Raw genomic sequence first — 14572 nt, 5'->3', positions numbered from 1 at the left:
TTGAGGGACAAGTTAGCATACATGACTTTTAGACTATTGACCAAGTGGGTTTATGGACTCACCAGCATTATGCAGAATTCCACAGTAAGCCTTCATCCCCCATCCCACTGCACACATCCTCAGGGGCAGTACTGGGGGAGTTGGGAGATGTCAGGTTTCCTGCAGGCAGGAAGATGCCAAGAGAAAGAAGAGTGAGCAAATCCAATTCTTCTTCAATTTACCAAGTGAGTAAAAGAGCATAGGAAACCCAAGGATGAGTTTAGGAAAAGTTCTTTCTCATGAAACCCAGATTAGGGCAAGATAACCCTTTCTGAAAATTAGGATAGCTAAAGAGAAATTTTAAAATAATCCTAGATGAAGGATAGAGAAAATAGTCTGGATGAGACTAGAATCAGAGTGAACAGAAAGTTCTGGAGAGCTGAGGCTGTGAATAAAGATTGGGTTCAGCATATAGGGAGCCTTGTCTGTCATACAAAATGATTTGGACTTTTATCTATAAGTATTGGGAACCCACTAAAGATTGTTACAGAGAAGACTATTTACAGATGATAACTAGCAGTTACGTGATGTTTGTTGCAGAGGCAGAGAAATCAGAAAGCAATCTCAGTAGTCCACAGGAAAACTAACAGCACAGAAACTGGGCATTTGGCATAATTCCTGATTTCATGAGGGCTTCCCTCATAGCTCAGTTGGTAAAGAATCCACCTGCAATGCAGGAGACCCCGGTTCAATCCTGGGTTGGGAAGATCTGCTGTAGAAGGGATAGACTACCCACTCCAGTATTCTTGGGCTTCTCTGGCGGCTTAGCTGGTAAAGAATCTGCCGGCAGTGTGGGAGACCTGGGTTCAATTCCTGGGTTGGGAAGATCTCCTGGAGAAGGGAAAGGCTACCCACTCTAGTATTCCGGCCTGGTGAATTCCGTGGACTGCATAAGTCCATGGGGTCGCAAAGAGTAGGACATAACTGAGTGACTTTCACTTCACTTCACTTCCTGATTTCATGAGAATTTAAATCAGATCGGAATGCCTTGAAACTCAGATCAGTTGACTGAGGGAAACTAGTTTATATCATAAAAGATTTGAACATTTCTATGGAAATAATTACATCGTTGTCTAATATATGAGCAATCAGGATATACTTGAGGAGATTCAGTATTTTGCCTTCCTTCTGTACCCAAATTTTAGTGAGCAACCACAGCATGTAGAACACTATATGATATGCTGTGGATACAAAGATAAACCTACCTAGAGAGAAAAGAGATGTCCAAACGTGGAATTTAATGAGAGATATATAAGGTACTATGAGAATTTTTTCTTTTATAACAATACAATTTGTTGACAAATTTATAAAGAATATCCATTGGCATGGGCTTCTTAAAAAAGTAAGTACTATAAGAACACACAATGAGAATAGTTAGTTCTGCCTGGTGGGGGGTGAAAGGGGGGGGCATAAGGTAGACTTGTCTTTGAACCTGGGAACTGCAGGATGCATGTAAGTTCTCCAGAAAGAGTAAGTTAAAAAGAATATGCCTCAAGGAGAGAATCAAACGTTTCACATTTAGAGCAGGGAGAAATAATTGCAGACTCCTTCAAATGATGCAGAGAGATTTTTTAAAATTATTTTGGAAGGGCAAATTGATATGCCATTTTGCCATTACCAGCAATATTTTCCTTTCTCTTACCATTTCCCTCTCCTACCCAGGTATGCCCTGCACTGTGGGCTAGGTCTGTCCATGTTTTTTCAATTCATAATTCCCCTGGCTTCTCTGCTGCTTATGAATTCTGCCAGGAAGCCAATGGAACTTGTACAAGCTGTGGACTTGGTTCCTGGCACATTTATAGGGGAAAGAATTAAAAAGTAAAATGAGTTAGAACCACTTTGATTACCTTATATTTGAGAAGGCAAGGAATGCCTTTTGATGTGGCTTTTGAACAGAGCAGACTAAGAAGGCTATAGCTTTGTTTGAGTGAGTTTTCTTGTAGACTTAGATCAATTACATTAAAACACTCAGCCTGCAAACAATGGCCTCAAAGAAAATAATGCTGGCGCTCTCTTTTTATGAAAGTAATACTTGCCTTATAGCCTTTGGGATTGGCTGTTCCCTTTCTTTTGAAATGATTCACATGGGATGTTGTTTGGATGTCCTAAAAACATACAGACATTAATAGCAGAACATTTCAGTCAGAGCTATCTGGCCTTGAGAGGATAACTGTTTTCCATTGACTAAGTCAAAAGCTAAGTTTGTTTATTAGCATTTAAAATCCTTGAAATCAACTTATGGGTTCTGTTCCTTGGCATTTACATCTCTGTCCAGCCCAGAGAATTCAAAAGACTTAAGTTGATTGAATCACTGAGGAGAAGCCCCTTGGTAGAAAGCATTTGGAGAATGACGTGAAAGATCACCTACACCAAAGCAGACTTCTAGTGTTTTGATACAAGATAAAAGAATTGGGCTTCCTAAGCATATTATTGGAGAAGGCAATGGCACCCCACTCCAGTACTCTTGCCTGGAAAATCCCATGGGCAGAGGAGCCTGGTAGGCTGCAGTCCATGGGGTTGTGAAGAGTCGGACACGACTGAGCGACTTCACTTTCACTTTTCACTTTCATGCATTGGAGAAGGAAGTGGCAACCCACTCCAGTGTTCTTGCCTGGAGAATCCCAGGGATGGAGGAGCCTGGTGGGCTGCCGTCTATGGGGTCGCACAGAGTCAGACACGACTGAAGCAGCTTAGCAGCAGCAGCAAGCATATTATTGGTCTGCATGAGAGAATATTCAGACTTCAGAAAAGTGTGTTTCAAAATATTTGTCTGAGCATTCTTTTGGTTTAAATACATAAAGTACATTTATCTTCATGAATCATTTATACATTTAAAGTAGAAACCTTTTATAAGCCTAATAAATATAAATAAGAATCTTTATAGTTGTGTTTGTTTAACCACATAGTTCTCAGTAAGTGCCAGGCTCTGTTCTATGTGCTTTACAAATAGCTCAATTTATTACTCTAAACAACCCTATGAATTGTACGCCAACTCTGTGTATTAGACGTGTGTAGAATTCTAAAATATATTTTTGGTTTATCAATTCATATCAAGATGCATTTCTGCATAATTCCAGCTACCATGTTAGTAGTTTTGTGTAAACATATTGTCAAAGTTTATAGTAGTAAGGGGGTAAAACAGAAGATATTGAAGGAAATTGAAGAAATGCTGAGCCGGAAAGTGGGGGTCAACAGGAGGCAGCAGATAAATGAAGGTAGAGGCAGCTGTGGAACTGAGAATCAGAGGTGGAGGTCAGGACAGGATAGGTTCAGCCCAGTTCCAGACAGGCATCCTGTGAGCTAAAGAAGAGTGTCGTCTGAGAGAGTGAGACAGGGCCAGGCTTCCGGAGTGTAGGGCTGGGGTGGTGGTGCTGTTGCATGACAAAGTGCTTCCAGAAAACTTCACTGAAATCAAGGCAGAACCCCAGTCTTGGGGCCCACGTTGCCAGGGAGGAGCAAGCAATGCCCCAGCCTAGCTGGCTTGTAGAAGAGAGTGCCCCTCTCCAGGAGTCAAGGGTATTCAGAGTGGTGTGATCACTGTCTCTGCCTTTGGACTTAGAACTCTTGGAAAGCCATCTAAATCCCATCTGCTGTTGAAGTTCCTTGATAGACCTTGTGAGTGAGAGAAGCAGAAGAGTCACCATGACTGGTGATCAGGCTTCCCACGTGAGCATCAGCTATGCTCCAAAATGAAGGCCTACCTGACACCGTGTAGATGGTATGTTTGCACTCAAGTTAGACCTGAATATTGCCTCTTAAAACCCTACCTAAAAAAAAAAACAACAAAAAAAAAACACCAACCTCTTCCATCCCCAATTTTTCTTCTCCAAAGGGCCCCCAACTACTGTCTCCTTCCAGGGTCCTCACACTGAGAAAAGAGCATCTGAGGACTTTCCGTATAGTTAAGGACAGGCGAAGGTGAAGACTAGATTAAATGTCTAAAAGTGAAGCATCTGTTGCATGTGATTTTCTTCTGACTTAATAATTTGTGATGCTGTTGCTGCTGCTGCTAAGTCGCGTCAGTCGTGTCCGACTCTGTGCGACCCCATAGACAGCAGCCCAGCAGGCTCCTCTGTCCCTGGGATTCTCCAGGCAAGAATACTGGAGTGGGTTGCCATTTCCTTCTCCAATGCATGAAAGTGAAAAGTGAAAGTGAAGTCGCTCAGTCATGTCTGACTCTTAGCGACCCCATGGACTGCAGCCTACCAGGCTTCTCTGTCTATGGGATTTTCCAGGCAAGAGTACTGGAGTGGGGTGCCACTGCCTTCTCCAATAATTTGTGCAGTATTTTATATTTCCAAATAATTTTCTAAGCATCCATTTAGGTGCAGAATTATAGTGACAAAAAATTGTAATAATAATGATACATGACATTGGTTTGAAGTGGAATTGGCATTTACCAATTGAGTATATGGTCAGGATTTGTTAGAACAAATGGGTTTATTACCCACTTCCAAGTAAGATCAGGCACATTCCAATTATAGTTCTGTTCTCTTGGATAGATAATGTATTCTATCTCCAAAACATGAAGGCAGTATCTAAAACATCTGCTTCCTTCGAAGACTGAAGAGACATTCTAGTTAAAATGAGGTGCATTTTTTTATATCATCCCTAGATATTTTCTTGGGCTCATGCTGCTCCTTAGTAGCTCAGAGATTTCCAATCATGTTTATTTTGGGGAAAAAAAAGCATATTAAAATATTATTCTCTGTAGAGTAATATTCTACAGTTATACCTGAATATTCATGTTCTGGTAAACTTCCTAATTGTAAGAAGCACCTTAAATTTAATAACCAAGAATAGCATCGAGTGTTGTCAAATATAGCTGATTACCAGCTTTATTTAATTTTCATAAATCCATCCCAGAATTTCTGGACCACAGAAGAGTTGCATTAAGAGTAGCAAGAACCTAATTCTAAAACTATTCAATACTTGTAAAAAGCTGTAGCATTATGCAAACTTCAGTCACTATTTCTCAAGTAGGCAGTAAACTGGTACCTATTAAAATCAGGTAGATACTAATAGCTTGACTGCTTCTTCTCCCATCACTACAGTAATTGCTGCCACCCCCCCCCACCCCACCCCCGATCTGTATAAAGTTCTGTTTGTAAACTACAAGACCTTAATGGCTTAGTGAGTTTATCACCCCTTTATAGTCCAAATACAGGAGACAGTGACCAGTATATCTATTGGTTGAGTCAACCATTGAATCAAAGACTAGACTATTCAAATGAGAAATGGGATAAAGAGGATGTGTTCAGTGCTTTTTAATGATGTACAAATTTTACTAATATAAATTTATAATTGTGCAGCATAAACTATGTTGACAAACTCTCACTATGTGCATGCTTTCAAAGCATATGAATTCTCTTGACAAATTTCTGAATCATTTAGAATCACATAATCCCAGAACTGGCAAGGCCAGTGAGTTAACTGTGTCCACGTTACTGCTAAACAATTTTATCTGGTAAACAGAAATGTCTACCCATCACTGTCTTGGTCTCAAAGTGACTAAGATCTTCAAGAAGTCATCTCTCATGTAAAGTTTCAAGCCTCTTTTCTAAATGACCTATACTGTAATGATCACATGATGTGTGGCTTTGGTCACTGACTTAATATCAATCTTCTATGCTCCATCATTATGTAAATAATAAACTGTTTTCCAACAAAAAATACAGTATTTCTGAGCCCATTGGCATTTTAGGTCATATACAGTAAGGTTGACAGTAAACCAAAGGATTAATTTAGTTGGATCAAATTTCTAGTTGTCCAAGAATTTCACTACAGTACACCAAGTATTTTTACTTGTGGCTGAACTGATCATAGATTATAGTCTCATGCCAATGAAGAAAGAGGGGAAAAACTCTTTTGGAATTTTAAGATGTTCTTCTATCCCTTCCACCTCCCTTCTTCACAGTACCCAACCTGTTCTTTGTTTAATGCCAATTTTGACAATATTTGAATTATTGGTAGCCCAGGCTGAACTGCATAGCAGGTATAACAAAATGAGACAGAAGTCTAAAAGGTTATCTTCTGCAAAGAAGCATTAATTGGGGCTCAGTTTATAATTTAAAAGCCCTGGGTCAACCTGAAATCCCCTAGATTGCTAAGTCCATTACTCAAGCTCACATGTTTTTTTATAGGCTATAATGCTTCCAGTTCCAAAATTACAAAAACTATAAAGAGTGTGGCAAACATCTTGCCTCTTCCTAATTAAGCAATGTTGTGTTGCTCTAAAATTAAATTCTAATGGAAATCTCTAAGAAGTTCTTGGTTCTGGTAGAAAATGAAAAATTTTCCCCAAACCAAAAGAGCAAGTATTGACCAAAAAAAGCCTCTGAGGGACCTAGATAAAATGAGAACTTTTTGGTAATAATAAAGGTTGTATTTTTTAAAAACTGTAAATCTAAACTGCTTTTTGTGACTGGTCCGTCAGTAGTTTCAGATGAACAAGTACATTTGTGAAGCTCTTTAGAGTAATTATATTACTTCCTTTGTGGGCATAAATTGGTAGTGGTCCTTATGAATCCAGCTGGATCTTCAGTGAGTTCTCAAAATGCTTTCTTTATTTCACTAATAAAAATATACCATTCTTGATATTTTAAAAAGCTTTTTTCTTTACTAATGAGGTCATATGCTACAGATTTATAAAATTTATTTTCTCTAGAGACTTTTAAAATATCCCTTATCCAAAATACCATTTAGAAAAGAAAATGTGAATGGAAGAAATCAAGAAAAACAAGGAAAAGAGAACGGAATGAAGGATAGGAGGAGAAGTAAACTATAGACAGTGGGAAGTTTGGTTAATCAATATAACTGGGCAGTAACAATGTGATATAGTTTCCCCAGACTAGTGTTTTGTCTGAAAACCTTTTCTAGAACCTGTCTCAGATGCCTCAGTGCATTTCATCAGTTCAGTTCAGTTGCTGAGTTGTGTCTAACTCTTTGTGACCCCATGGACTGGAGCACGCCAGGCTTCCCTGTCCATCACCAATTCCCAGAGCTTTCTCAGACTCAAGTCCATCAAGTCAATGCCATCCAACCATCTCATCCTCTGTCGTCCCCTTCTTTTCCTGCCTTCAATCTTTCCCAGCATCAGGGCCTTTTGTAGTGAGTCAGTTCTTCACATCAGGTGGCCAAAGTATTGGAACTTCAGCTTTAGCATCAGTCCTTCCAGTGAATATTCAGGACTAATTTCCTTTAGGATGGGCTGGTTTGATCTCCTTGCAGTCCAAGAAACTCTAAAGAGTCTCCTCCAACACCACAGTTCAAAAGCATCAATTCTTCGGCATTCAGCTTTCTTTATAGTCCAACTCTCACATCTATACATGACTACTGGAAAAACCATAGCTTTGACTAGACAGACCTTAGTCAGCAAAGTAATGTCTCTGCTTTTTAATATGCTGTCTAGGTTGGTCATAGCTTTTCTTCCAAGGAGCAAGCATCTTTTAATTTCATGGCTGCAATCACCATCTGCAGTGATTTTTGGAGTCCAAGAAACTAAAGTCTGCACTGTTTTCATTGTTTCCCCATCTATTTGCCATGAAATGATGGGATTGAATTCCCCTGGTGGCTCAGGGGAATCTGCCTGCATTGCAGAAGACCCAGGTTCGATGCCTGGGTCAGGAAGATTCCCTGGAGAAGGGAATGGCAACCCATTCCAATATTCTTGCCTGAAAAATTCCATGGACAAAGGAGCCTAATGGTCCATGGGGTCACAAAGAGGCGGACATGACCGAGCAACTAACACTCTGACTTTCAGTGAGCTTCATAAAAGAACACAGACTGATGCTCATTGCATATATAGTGGTCCTTCAGTATCCTCAGGAGATTGGTTCCAGTCCCACCCCCCAGACACCAAAACTGCAGATGCTCAAGTCCTTTGTATAAAATGGTGCAGTATTTGCAGGCAGCCCATGCACGTCCTGCAGTAAACTTTAAATCACCTCTAAATCACTTATAATACTCAATACAGATCGATGCTATGGCATTAATTGCCAACGCCCAGCAAATTCAAGTTTTGCTTTTTGGATCTTGCTGGAATTTTTTTTTTTTCGATTTGCAGTTGGTTGAATTCATGGATGTGAAACTCACAGATACAGATGACCAACTGTGTATCAATGTTCTTAATTTAGGGTGGGGCTTTGTGAGAGTCCATTAGCAAGGTTTTTATGAATAGACTTTAGGAATCCATGAACTTTTAAAATTGCATAGAAGCATTTTTGTGACTGTCCATATGTGCCTTTGTTTTTCTTGGGAAAAGATCATTGGCTTTCACTGGATTCACAAAAGTATTCAAAGATTCTTGTCTCAAAAAAAAAAAAAATAGGCTATGGACCATTACTTTGGATCATTACTAATTATTTTATATCATTTTCTTTTCTCAGAAAAAGGCAATACATGAGAGTAGGGTGTGTGTATGTGTGTGTATCTGTGTGTGTATTGACAAAAAAGTTTAATGTTACCATATATTGGCACATTTAATTTACACAAAGCATATTTTTAGGCATGGCCTGATTCTCTACCACCTGTAACTAAGAAAATCAAAACTGCTACTATTTTAGGCTTTAAAGGTTTTTAATAGTCTTTGGAACAAATTTTTATCTAAAGGAAATGGGAGAGAATTTGGAGTCATTAGATATATTGAATATATTCAATTTATGAAAAAATAGATAATGTTTTGATTTTTGCTCCATCCAATTTTTAGCCCTGATATATATATATATATGAATTAATATAGTTGTTTTCTTCATTTCAGTTGCTTACAGCTTCATTTCAAATACAGGAAACATGACCATCTAAATGCTTCTCTATTTCTAGGGTATAACAGTTTGGTTTATTGACAGACACAGCTGACAGCTTATTGCTCACATCTGCCATGAAAAGTGATCCTTTGCACCTATGCATGTGTGTGTGTTCAGTTGCTTTGTTGTGTTGACTCATTGTGACCTCATGGACTGTAGCCCGCCAGGGTCCTGTCCATGGGATTCTCCAGGTAAGAATACTGGAGGGGGTTTCCATGCCCTTCTCCAGGGGATCTTCCTGACCTAGGGATTGAACTCAGCTCTCCTGCATTGCAGGTGGATCCTTTACTGTCTAAGTCACCAGGGAAAGCCCCGTTTGCACCTATGTTTCCTCTCAAAGAGAGGAGAATTTTCCAGACATCTTGCCTATTGTCTGGCAGACTCTAGATCAGGAACATTCTAGAAGGTCCATTTTATGACTTCTTCCTCCATGAATGGATCATAGGTGGTCTGTGAGTAGGAGTAATGATCCACTGATAGAATCAGTGCTCAAGAATGAGAATTTAGCCAATTTAGGCTAAACAGAATTTAGCCTATCTTAGAAGATCCTAGAAGTAGTGTAAATGTTATCATTTGGTATAAAACAGCAGGTATGGTGTATTGTCCCTTGACATAGAACAATATGGGAGTATGTGCTGAAGAAAAGCAAAGGAGAAAACTAAATGGCATGGTACTTTGGAAATACCTTATAAAATATCTTTAAACATGTAAGTTTATGTTTAAACATAAAATGCTTTATAAAATAACTTGTAATGTACCTTGGAAAAGAGTCTTTTCCAAGGCACTTTAGAATATAAATCTGTATAGGAGTGGGTATTTTTTATGTCAGAAAATTCTCCTCAAAAAGAAGTATGCTGTATTAACATTTCAAGTTAGCCCTAATCTTCAATGTGCCTTTCAACAGGAACTTAATCATAATCAACAGCAGTGGGGAAAGTGTCTCCTTCATAGACACCAAAACAGAGCTTTAAAATGCCCTTTTGTTTGAGTCCTTAGGGCTCTGGGTCAAAGGAGAACAGCATGACCTTTTACTTCCCTCTTCTTGGATTTGAGAGAGTTAATTCTCAAAAACTTCCCATCCACAGAAAACTCTGATGAGACTATGAGTTATCTCTCTCACAATTCCTTTCGGGAACAAAAAGAAATCTTGGCTTCTTGCCTTAATCAATAATTGTCATTTTCTTAACATTTTTTAAATGTAAATTTAAAATAGCATTCTTCTTTGTGTAACTGGCATTTTGGACCATTCTTTACAGATGAGAATCAAACCATGAAAAACACTGATTTAAGGCCCTAAGGAGACTGATGTACTTATACTTTAGAAGTAAAACTGGTCACACAAGTCTAATAGAATCTTTTATTAATGGAGCAAGAAATCAAACATCAAACTCATTTCTCAGGGAAGCAGTTTCTTGATAAAAGATAAAATACCATAGCAGAAGGGGGAAGACAAGGAACTGAGGTGACTGAGGGGTTTTTTCAGTTCATATTTACAGAAATGGTACAAAAGCTTGATTCTTTCCTTTTTAAGATAACTGCTTTGTGTACCTTACAAAACCATCTCATTGTTATGGAACTCCCCATTTTCCTAACTATACTGAGAAGATAGAGTGAAAAAATACAACGTGACAAAATAAGTTATTGAACAAAGGAAGTTATTCATTCACCAATGATGATAACTTGAGGTGTCACTTGAAAACTAATTTGTTTCTCATGGGCTTCCCTGGTGGCTCAGATGGTAAAGAATCTGCCTGCAATGAGGGAGACCTAAGTTTGATCCCTGGGTCAGGAGGATCTCCTTGAGAAGGGAATGGCTACCCACTCCACTATTCTTGCCTGGAGAATTCCATGGACAGAGAGAGAAGCCTGGCAGGCTACAGTCCATGGGGTTGCAGAGTAGGACATGACTGAGAGACTAACACTTCCACTTTTCTTTCACTTTCTTTTCTCATCAGGTCTCTCATGGACATTTGTTTTCAGTATTTCTCTATATTATGTTAGATTGAACATACATAAGTGCTGATGTTAGGGTAATTTTTTACTTGAAAACAGCAGTGTCTCTTGACTCAGTGTAAATAGCTGAAATTCCTTAATTCAGCTGAATTCAACCAGTGTTTGCCCATCATGTGTGTGGCAACTCACTCTATGGTGAAGGACACAATAATGGCAAATGGCAGATGCCATATCTCCTGGTAATTTATTATGACCGTTATATGTTAAAAATCCATAACCAAGCTGATCACCTGTGGCCTGAAATAGATAGACCCCTAATTTAGCTAGCAGTTGATTCCACAAGTTAAAATATACCCCCAGCTGATTTTGGTAGCCTTTAATATAAAAACCACTTACGCATTTTCTTAGCACTGTGATAACTTCAGGAAGGTGACTTTTTTTTTTTAACTTTCCATGTTTCATATAGGAAACTGGCCATTGAATTCACATGAGACTTGCTTATGATCACATTTAGCTTCCAATCTTTCGGCTACTGGCTTCCTCTACTAACCAGCTTTCCCAGCTTCTCACTCTATGCCTCCCCTGTGAGGTATTGTCATCAACACTCTAACTGACCCCAGCACCCTGGGAGTTACAGGGAGAGGGCAAAGTCTAATGGACTCTCTGGTAGGAAAATTCTACTGAAGGGTTTTCTGTAAATTTTCGCTCTGTATGTTATCCCTTCATATGTTGTTTCCTCCCCATGCTCAGTAATTTTAGTTTGTGCTTTTTGTTTCTCTTTTTGTTTCTTTGGTTTGCTGGCTTTGTGTTCTTTTCTCTTTTTTTTCCTTTTCTTTTCCTTTTTTAATGCAGGAATCGGTCAAGGCGTTCCAGTGGTGGCACTGATTGTGGAAGGAGGACCCAATGTGATCTCAATTGTCTTGGAGTACCTTCGAGACACCCCTCCTGTGCCAGTTGTTGTCTGTGATGGGAGTGGACGGGCATCCGACATCCTGGCATTTGGGCATAAATATTCAGAAGAAGGCGGGTAGGTAATTTGCCAGGCCCTGGATTTAAACTATGAGTGTTAAGCTTGTGTTCCAAACTTGGAAGAGAGTGTGTAAGTTGATTGATGGTTTGGCATGGGAAGGAAGCTGGGAAGAGCGGGAGAACATATTCTAAATGTCCTATGAAGTGGGAAATACCATGAAAGCTACGCTAGTCCACACTGATGATAAGGAGAACTAGGGGAATGGAGGGGCCATAGGACATGGGCTCCTTCCTCTTCATTTTCCTTTCCTCTTTTCCTCCTTCCACTAAGGAATTGGTGGGGTTTTTTTCCAATGACTTTTATTGGAAGATAGTTGACTTATAATATGTTAGTTTAGGTGTACATCCCTTATAAATATATATATGCATATATTATTTTTCATATTCTCTTCATATATAGGTAATTATAGAATATTGAGTAGAGTTCCTTGTGCTATACAGTAGGTCATCAGTTGTCATCTATTCTATGTATAGTAGGATATATGTGTTAATCCCGATCTCCCAATTCATCACTCCCCTCCCCATGTTTTCCCTTTGATAATCGTAAATTTGTTTTAAAGATTTATGTTTTCCCTTTGGTGATCATACGTTTGATTTTGAGATTTTTGAGTTGGTTTCTGTTTTGTAAATAGGTTCATTTGTATCATTTTTATTAGATTCCACATATAAGTGATATTATATGATTTTCTCTGCCTGACTTACTTTACTTAGTATGATACTCCCTGGGTCCATTCATGTTGCTGCATGTGGCATTATTTCACTCTTTTTAATGACTGCATAGTATTCCACTATATATGTATACCATATCTTCTTTATCCATTCCTCTGTCAATTGATACTTAGGTTGCTTCCATCTCCCAGCTGTTGGAGATAGTACTGCAATGAATATTAGAATGTGTGTATCCTTTTTGAATTATGGTTCTCTCCAGATAGATGCCAAGGACTGGGATTGCTAGATCATATGGTAGCTCTGTTTTAGTTTTTTAAGGAACCTCCATACTTTCTCCATAGGAGGGTTCCCTTTTCTCCACACCCTCTCCAGCATTTATTGTTTGTAGGTTTTTAATGATGGCCATTCTGACAGGTGTGAGGTGATACCTCATTGCAGTTTCAAAGGTATATTACAAAGCTATAGTCATTAAAACAGTATGTTACTAGCACAAAAACAGAAATCTAGCTGAGTGGAATAAGATGGAAAGTCCAGAGATAAACCCATGCACCTATGGTCTAATCTGTGACAGAGGAAGCAAGAAGATGCAATGGAGAAAAGACAGTCTTCTCAATAAGTGGTGCTGGGAAAACTGAGAAGCCACTTGAAAAAGAATGAAATTAAAACGCTCTCTAACACCATACACAAAAATAAAGTGAATTAAAGACCTAAATGTAAGGATGGATACTATAATACTCTTAAAGGAAAACATAGGCAGAACACTCTCTGACTTAAATTGCAATGATATCTTCTTTGACCCACCTTCCTAATTAAAATAAAAATACACAAATGAGATCTAATTAAACTTAACAACTTTTGCACACCAAAGGAAACCATAAACAATATGAAAACATAACCTACAGAATGGGAGAAAATATTTGCAAACTATGCAACTGACAAGGGATTAATCAAAATATACAAACAGCTTGTGCAGCTCAATGTCAAAAAAAAAATCAAAAAATGGGCAGAAGGTCTAAATTGACATTTCTCCAAAGAAGACACACAAATGGCTAAAAAGCGCAGAAACTGGGTTTTAACATGTGAAGCACAACTAACCTGGACCATATAATGGAGGTTAGCAACTTGAGAGAAGCTGGGATCTGCAACTTCCAGGCCTGACCTCCAAACACTAGCTTTCCCAAGCTGCTATGTGTGTACAAATACTAAATGTTTACAAAAGCGTTTGGTGCCCTGTCCCATCATAGCCCTCTAGACTGGCTTGGAGAGTGGACTGTCTGTAATGGTAACCACTCTGGTCCTGTGTAAACTGATCTTGAATCCTTCACACACTTTCCTTGATGTAGCAGCTCCCTTCCCCATGCTGCTTTCAACAGTCCAAGGCACCAACCCTTTGGAAGACTTCCTTGCACAGCCAGCCCCTGCATCTGAGATCCCCTCCTGCAGATGATTAGAAGTAATTCATCTGAAGGTGTGGGTGACTTTAAGGAGGAGAACTCAAAGGAGCTATTGAAGTTTTAAAAAAGGAATTTCCTAACCTAATCAGTTCTAACTCATGGATGTAATGGGAGAAAGAAACCCCAAAGGAATTGGGCATCTTTTATTCATCCCTCCCATAAATATACAGTAAGTGTCTACTGGGTGCCATGCACTAAGATATGGAAAAAAAAAAAAAAAAAGCTATTTCTACCCTCAAAGAGTTCATAGCAAGTCTTATAAACTGACAAGTGTATCATTATAATAATAGTAATGACAGGTGAGTTTGTCTACTCGGACCACTCCCTCTGGCGCCTCTCCCTCACCCAGCCCAATTTAAAACAGACTCAGCATGGCAACTCAATGCCATTTCTCCTCTCCCCATTCCTCCTGTTGTCTTTGCCACCAGCCGAGCACACCTGGTAAGGCATTAAGCAGCACAGTTCCCTTAGTTAGTACAGGTACTAGCCCTTAGTTCGTGTACCTAGGCATGTGAAAGGAAGAAAATCAGAGGCACAGAGCTCTCAGCTTAACATTGTGAACACTGACAGTGACTTTGCTGCTGCTGCTGTGCTAAGTCACGTCAGTCGTGTCTAACTCTGTGC

The 14572-nt window shown here is 39.1% G+C and overlaps 1 protein-coding gene across 13 annotated transcripts in view; it reads left to right on the top strand.

The window, feature by feature from the left end:
* Positions 1–14572, top strand: part of TRPM3 (transient receptor potential cation channel subfamily M member 3) — a 608518-nt gene that overhangs the window by 370562 nt on the left and 223384 nt on the right. For 11 of the 13 annotated variants that reach the window (XM_005683743.3, XM_005683729.3, XM_005683725.3 and 8 more), the window contains one exon: positions 11649–11823. In XM_005683743.3, coding sequence (XP_005683800.2) covers positions 11649–11823 — 175 coding nt within the window. Of the gene's footprint in view, positions 1–11648; positions 12428–14572 lie in introns of those variants that run through there. The other 2 variants (XM_018052062.1, XM_018052063.1) reach the window with 1 other exon arrangement.

This window comes from Capra hircus, chromosome 8 (assembly GCF_001704415.2).
Source record: "Capra hircus breed San Clemente chromosome 8, ASM170441v1, whole genome shotgun sequence".
NCBI lineage: Eukaryota > Metazoa > Chordata > Mammalia > Artiodactyla > Bovidae > Capra > Capra hircus.
Note: the sequence above shows the minus strand (reverse complement) of the source record. Positions and strands in the feature narration are given on the sequence as shown.